This window comes from Eucyclogobius newberryi, unplaced genomic scaffold (genome assembly GCF_026437365.1).
Source record: "Eucyclogobius newberryi isolate DKJ021-1_F unplaced genomic scaffold, fEucNew1.0.hap1 SCAF_6, whole genome shotgun sequence".
NCBI lineage: Eukaryota > Metazoa > Chordata > Actinopteri > Gobiiformes > Gobiidae > Eucyclogobius > Eucyclogobius newberryi.
In genome coordinates, this window is record NW_027316278.1 from 2966312 (window position 1) to 2972988 (window position 6677).

A 6677-nucleotide genomic window follows, 5' to 3' on the forward strand; every position below is an offset into this window, starting at 1 on the left:
AGAGCTAAAACTGTCCAATCTCAGAGCTAAAACTGTCCAATCTCAGAGCTAAAACTGTCCATCTTTAGAGCTAAAACTGTCCATCTTTAGAGCTAAAACTGTCCATCTTTAGAGTTAAAACTGTCCATCCTCAGAGCTAAAACTGTCCATCTTTAGAGCTAAAACTGTCCAACCTCAGAGCTAAAACTGTCCATCTTTAGAGCTAAAACTGTCCATCTTTAGAGCTAAAACTGTCCAACCTCAGAGCTAAAACTGTCCACCCTCAGAGCTAAAACTGTCCAATCTCAGAGCTAAAACTGTCCAATGTCAGAGCTAAAACTGTCCATCTTTAGAGCTAAAACTGTCCATCCTCAGAGCTAAAACTGTCCATCTTTAGAGCTAAAACTGTCCATCTTTAGAGCTAAAACTGTCCATCTTTAGAGCTAAAACTGTCCATCTTTAGAGCTAAAACTGTCCATCTTTAGAGTTAAAACTGTCCAATCTCAGAGCTAAAACTGTCCATCCTCCTGTGACATCAGACACTTGGGGCTTCCTCCTGGTGATTGTCGGCATCAGATCGGCCCCTTTGCCAAACCCCGGTCTTCACATGTGGCTCAGGAGAAAGTAAAACAATAAACACATGGAACACAACAGCGACACAAACAGGATGCTGACCCACTTCTTGCGTTTGTGGAGGTACTCCTCCAGCAGCTGCCTGTAGCTCTGCGACTGCACCTCCAGGTTCTGCTTCAGCTCCTCACAGCGGCTCTCCAGGAGCTCCGCCCTCTCCTTGTCCCACTCCTTCCGCCGTCGCTCCGTTTCTCTGCGCAGCTGCTCCACCTGTTTCTCCGCTCGCCCCCTCTGGTCCGCCTCCTGTCCTGCCCTCCTCTCCGCCTCCTCCGCTCTCCTCCTCCACTCCGCACGCGCCGCTTCCTCCTGTCGCCTGCGTCTCTTCGCCTCCTCCTCCTGCTCTTTCCTACGTTCTTGACGTTCCTGCTTGTGGAGCTCCTCCTTTTCCTTGAGCTGCTTCTCTCTCAGCGCCTTCTCCTTCTCAAACCGTTTATTGCTCTCGGCGAGTTGGTTTTCGAGTGCTTTGACCTCCTTTTCGTGCCGAATCGCTTTTCTTTCACTTTCAAACATCTCTTTAGTGAATCCACAGTTGGTCTGCACCATTTTCTCAATCTTCTTCAGTAACTCTGTAACTTGTGCGTGATTCGTTTCGTCTTTGTTGTTTAAAACGTGGCACCTGTCTTTGCATTCCTTTATCATGTCTTTAACAAAGCCACCACATTCTTTTACGTAGTTCTGAAAAGACTGACTCTCCAGCTCGTCTCCTCGGGTAAAGACGATCATGACAAACTCTTTGGCCTTTTCTCCGAGCCTCTTCTTGATCAGCCGCAGAGAATCGCGGTCTTCTTCGTGGATGTTTCCGATCGGCAGCAGCAGTAAAAAGGCGTGAGGTCCTGGAGCCATTAGCGAGACGCATTTGGAGAGCTCTTCATCGCTGAAGCTCTTCTCGAACAAAGGAGGCGTGTTCACGATCGTGACAGCGCGTCCTTCCACCGTACCACTCACCTTCTCGCAGATCGCCTTTGCTCTTTTAGGAGCAGCTTTTGGCTTGAAACATTTCTCGCCTAGAATAATGTTTGCAGCAGAACTTTTCCCACTGCCACTTTTTCCGATCAGAGCGATCCTCAAAGCCATCGAGCTCGAGTACTTCTCTGGAGGCTTTGGAGCTCGTTCTATCAGAGCTTTTATAAACATGTCCTGGGTGTAAGCTCTGGCGCCCCCTTGTGTCACTTTGTCCACGGTTTTCATCACCTCCTGGACCTGCTGCTGGTCTCCGATGTTCAGACACAAGGCTCCTCCTCCACAGCTCTGACACAGCTCCTCCAGGTCCACGCTACTTTGTTTGGAGAAGTTCACAGACTCCACGAAGAACAGGCCCACGGTGAAGTCTCTGACCCGAACGCTCAACGTGTTCTGTAATATTTCTAACTCATCCTTGTCTTCGTCGGTGAGGGGCCCCAGCGGTAGAACCAGGATGAAGGCATGGACGCCCTCAGGAGCACAGAGGGAGATGCTGAGGAGGCACTGCTGCATCACTGCCTCCAGAGGTTTTCCAGACAGAGCCGGCAGCTCCACCAGAGACACCCGACGCCCACACACCTCTCCCTGATGTTTCACACACTGCCCTGAGCTGCTTGCTGCAGGGAGCTCTGCTCGCCCTAAAATGGACTCAGCAGCTGAGGTCTTCCCTGCTCCGCTCCTCCCAAAAAGAACCAGGTTCAGAGAGGGTTTCTCTTTTGTACTGAAGGTCAGACCTGTGTCTTCCTCCTCAGAGAGCTCAGGGCTCAGATGATCTCTATTGTTCTCCTTTATAATCTGTCCAACTCGTGTTAAAAGTTCTGGTAACTCAAGGTTCTTCTGGTTCAGATATCTGTACCTACATCTGCTGATCGTGTCCCTTATATGTGGCTCACTCATGTATTCCTCCATGGACTCTGGTGTCTCTGCTCGTGGTCTGAACATCAGCACCAGTGAACGGTGGAAGACCTGCTCACTAAATCTCTCCAGGACTGACTCTAGTCTGGTTTTGTGTTGCTCAGTGAAGTCTTCAGGCTGTAGAACCAGCAGGAACACATGAGGACCAGGGGCTGAGGCGTCTGTTATCGCTCTGACTAACTCTGTGAGTCTGTCTGAGGTGAGGTCGTGCTGCAGCAGGTCTGGAGTGTTGATCACTGTCAGGAACTTGTCCTTGAATGAACCTCGGACTTTGACACATCGAGTTGAATCTTTGGTGAACTCTGTTTTTCCCAAAAGGAGGTGTATCACAGAGTTCCTCTGACTCCAGCTGTTCCCCAGAAGAACCAGCCTCAGCTCAGACACTGGAAAAAGCACAAAGGATAATAAGGTCAAAACTAAAACGTTTCCTGCTGTTAATATTAAACATTTAACTGTATTTTTATAACAATGTAGACAAACTACTGATGATGAAAACTGTGTTTTTGTTCAAATTATGATCTTCATCCCTGTCATCGCCCCTGCCCCCATAGCAGCCCTGAGTCCCCCCTACAACATCTACACCCACTACAGATTCCTCACTCTCCTTCCCAGCTCCACCCTCACAGAGGGGCCTTCCCGGCCATCTTGAATATCTGATCAAATCAGGCCTTAAGAGGGTTCCACTCATGCCCAATAAAGCAAGATCAAGAATTATGTCCACACACTGTCACCACCCATCCCCCCTCGCCTTTCACCTGGTATCTCCCATCCCCCCTCCCCTTTCACCTGGTATCTCCCATGCCCCCTCCCCTTTCACCTGGTATCTCCCACCCCCCCTCGCCTTTCACCTGGTGTCCGTCTGTGAGAGTCGGATCTCTCCTTCACTCTGAAACTCCTCCAGGTTTCTACTTTTTCCCAAGGAGGTTTTTTGTAGTTTTTCCTGGCCGAGAAGGAAGGTCTAAGGACAGAGGACTCTGGGACATCGTCCCTCGCCACCACAGACATTGTTTGATTCATTTTTGACTGTCGCCCCTAAAAGGCAACCGTTGTTGTGATTTTGGGCGTTACAAAAATAAATTGAATTGAATTGAATCTCCCATCCCCCTCTCGCCTTTCACCTGGTATCTCCCATAGAGAGGATGCACTGGATCTTAGCGTTGGCGGGACTTATTGTCATATTAAAAAATCAAACCAACCTGGGGCCCGGAGTAAAAAGAGCCCCCCCTAGTGCTATCTCTGTGTTCAATCACACAGATGGGAAAACAAAATGCCAGTCCCAATCTGAGAAATGTGATTCATATTCCCTGTGAAAAGATAAAGCCCAGTCCCACTGAAACTAGTCTGAAACTTGCTGTACTAAATGTCAGATCCTTATGTAACACATCTCTCTTAATTAATAATTTTATTTCTTCTTATAATCTTGATTTTATGTTTTTAACTGAAACATGGCTTGACAAAAACACAGGAAATTTAGTTCTGATAGAATCTGCTCCACCCAACTTTAAGTTTGAATCTGAAACACGAGAAAACAAAAAAGGGGGTGGAGTCTGTGCCGTCTTTAGAGATGAAATAATGACCCGCAGGTTGTTCTTTTGGGGTGTTTTCATCATTTGAGTATGTATCCTTTAAAATGGAGCTAAAACGGTCTCATTCTCTTCATTGTCTTACACGAGCTTCTCCAGCACTGCCAACGTGTTATTGATGATTTTACTGAGATGTTTCAGTCGTATGCACAGACTTTGCTCTGAAGTTTGCCATCGCGGTCACCTCAGGACAACACGACTTTAGTGCAAATATCAACACTTTTGTCCTTAAATGTTTGTTTATTGTCGAGCTGAAACATTACTCAGAATCACGACTGGTATATTACATTATCATGGTTATTGTTACAGACTGTAAAACACACAACATAAGCATTATTAACTGTAAATGTCAAATAAGAGTAAACAGGTTCAGTTCCTGTAAATGTTCTCTATCTCGATGGTCCATAAACGTGACACTTTGACCCTGATCAGGAGACATAAAGTACTGTGATGTAAGCTCAGGTCATGTGACTGTGTGAGGGAAACGCTCATGTTTGACCAGCAACAGTGCGATTTATGGCCCTCTGAGCAAACATGGACAGAAGTCTACTGAAGTATTCTGAAAAAGCTCTGTTTGATTAAGCAGCTCAAAATGATCAAATAAATTCTGCCGTGACAGGAAACGATTGGAAAAGTTATGGAGAAATGAAAGGTTTAATCCTGTAAATGAGTCCAATTCTGTGTTTTCCTCCAGAGAGAAGATTGTGAAGAAGAAGAGTTTGTGAGAGGAACATGTTGGATACATTTAAACTCATCTCCTTTAATCAAAGACAATGATCTGACTCGTGAGTGGAACATTCTTTACTCACGATCTGGAGGCAGAATCTCGTAACTGTGGCTGTGTTTCAGGGGTTTTAACTCTGCCACTGTGGAAGGAAGAACATGAAGTCAAGCAAACGTCTGGAGGAGACTCAGAGCACAGACTCACCAGGACTCGCCATGATGTTCCACTGCAGCAGTCACTGAAAACACCTGAAGTCACTCTGGGGAACGCAAAACAAGCAGAAAATAAGACAATTCAGCAATAAAATCCACTATGAAACTGTTCAAGGGTCTTATTTATGAAACATAATGTGTGATTCTTACTAAAAAGTGCAAAACAGACTCCACCTCAGACTCACTAAAGCAGCATTTTTGGACCAAAGCGCCCTGATGCTTTAGGCTGAGCTCTAACTGCAGTAAAACAACAGGAGGATCCACAGAACATGTTTAATGTCACTCTGTGGAATATTACAGAAGCAGCAGGAGGCTCCTCCAGGCCACGTACGAGTCAGGTTTGTGGAGATGCAGTAAGGAGTTAAGATAAAGTATGATTTAATATCATTTTAGAGCAAAACGAACAAAAACACGCTTTTGTGTTGGTCCATTTTTTGACTAAAAGTTAGATATTGGGGCTTTAAGATCATTTTCAGAAGGATTTCTTCAGATGTCTTTCTTGAAATTAAAAAAAAAAAAAATGTGAATTCACAAAATACAATAGATTTAACACACAATTTTTTTTTTATATTCTTTAGTCTTTGAGTGTTTACACATAAACAATCTTCATCAGCAAATCCTGAGGAAAACAATCGACCAATATTTGGTCGATTTGGGTAAAGTCCAGAATGATCTCCATTACTATTAGTATTACTATTACATAAAGGTGAAATGCCACGCCCCTTGAACACTGATGGAATGTTTAAATGTAGGAAAATACGTAAGAGAATTATTAAACATCTACAAACACTTGTGTCGTGTTACTGCCACAGGTTTATACAAGTTTATTACATTTATATGATGACATTATGCTGCAATAGTGCATTTGTGGTTTAAGAAGAAGAACAATAGAGTTCACTTCAGTTTATTCTACACTAACTCTCATGTTTCAGCCAACACTGCACATTTCCCCCAGTCGTTTCTTAAATTAGCTGCATGAAACAGAAGTAAGTTAGATTTACTCACCATTACGTGTCATTGTCTGGTGAAAGTGAAAGTATTAGTTTAAGTCCAAACTTTGTCCCAGAAATGGCAGGAAAACGCGTTCATTCTGTTTAGAAATAGTAACATTAATACTGCATTTACAAAGGAATCGATGGATCTGGACTGTCAAAAAGAGAAGAAGAAGAATCAAACCTGCTGCACGACTGCTCAGACCATCAGACTTTTATTGTTTAATGAATGATAAGCTTCAGTTCAAGGTTCAAGGTTCAACTTTTATGTGCGACCGATCAAAATGCACCAACAGAAGGATTTGTGCAAATAACAATCATAAGAACATGTATATTTACATTAAACGTAACCCAAACAATATAAAATAACAATATTGTTGACGTGAAACAGTTTAATTTATCAGTTTGTAGCAGTTCATTTCTCAAAAGCAGAAAAAAAAGTGATATAAAACTGTTGTTATACAGAACTTTACCAGCAGAGGGCACAACAGCCCTGATTATCCTGTTTTTGTATCAGATTTGAAAGTATAAAATAAAAAAAATATTCTCACAGTTTTACATTTGTATAAAATGTAGATATAGTTTTTGTAGTTATTTTTGTGTGTTTAATATTTAAAGTTATTAACTTTTTACCGTTTTACTGGACCGGGGACAGAGGTTGTTACCATGGCAACAGCTCGTC

The 6677-nt window shown here is 43.7% G+C and overlaps 1 protein-coding gene across 1 annotated transcript; it reads right to left on the reverse strand.

Moving 5' to 3' along the window:
* Positions 1-582: 582 nt before the first annotated feature.
* Positions 583-6059, reverse strand: LOC140346706 (GTPase IMAP family member 8-like). Its single transcript, XM_072432893.1, has 4 exons — positions 6009-6059; positions 4996-5050; positions 4877-4933; positions 583-2867 (listed from the first exon to the last, which is right to left on the reverse strand). Exons 2-4 carry the CDS (start codon positions 5006-5008, stop codon positions 583-585), a joined length of 2355 nt encoding a protein of 784 aa, XP_072288994.1. The 5' UTR covers positions 5009-5050; positions 6009-6059.
* Between the last annotated feature and the right edge of the window lie 618 nt (positions 6060-6677).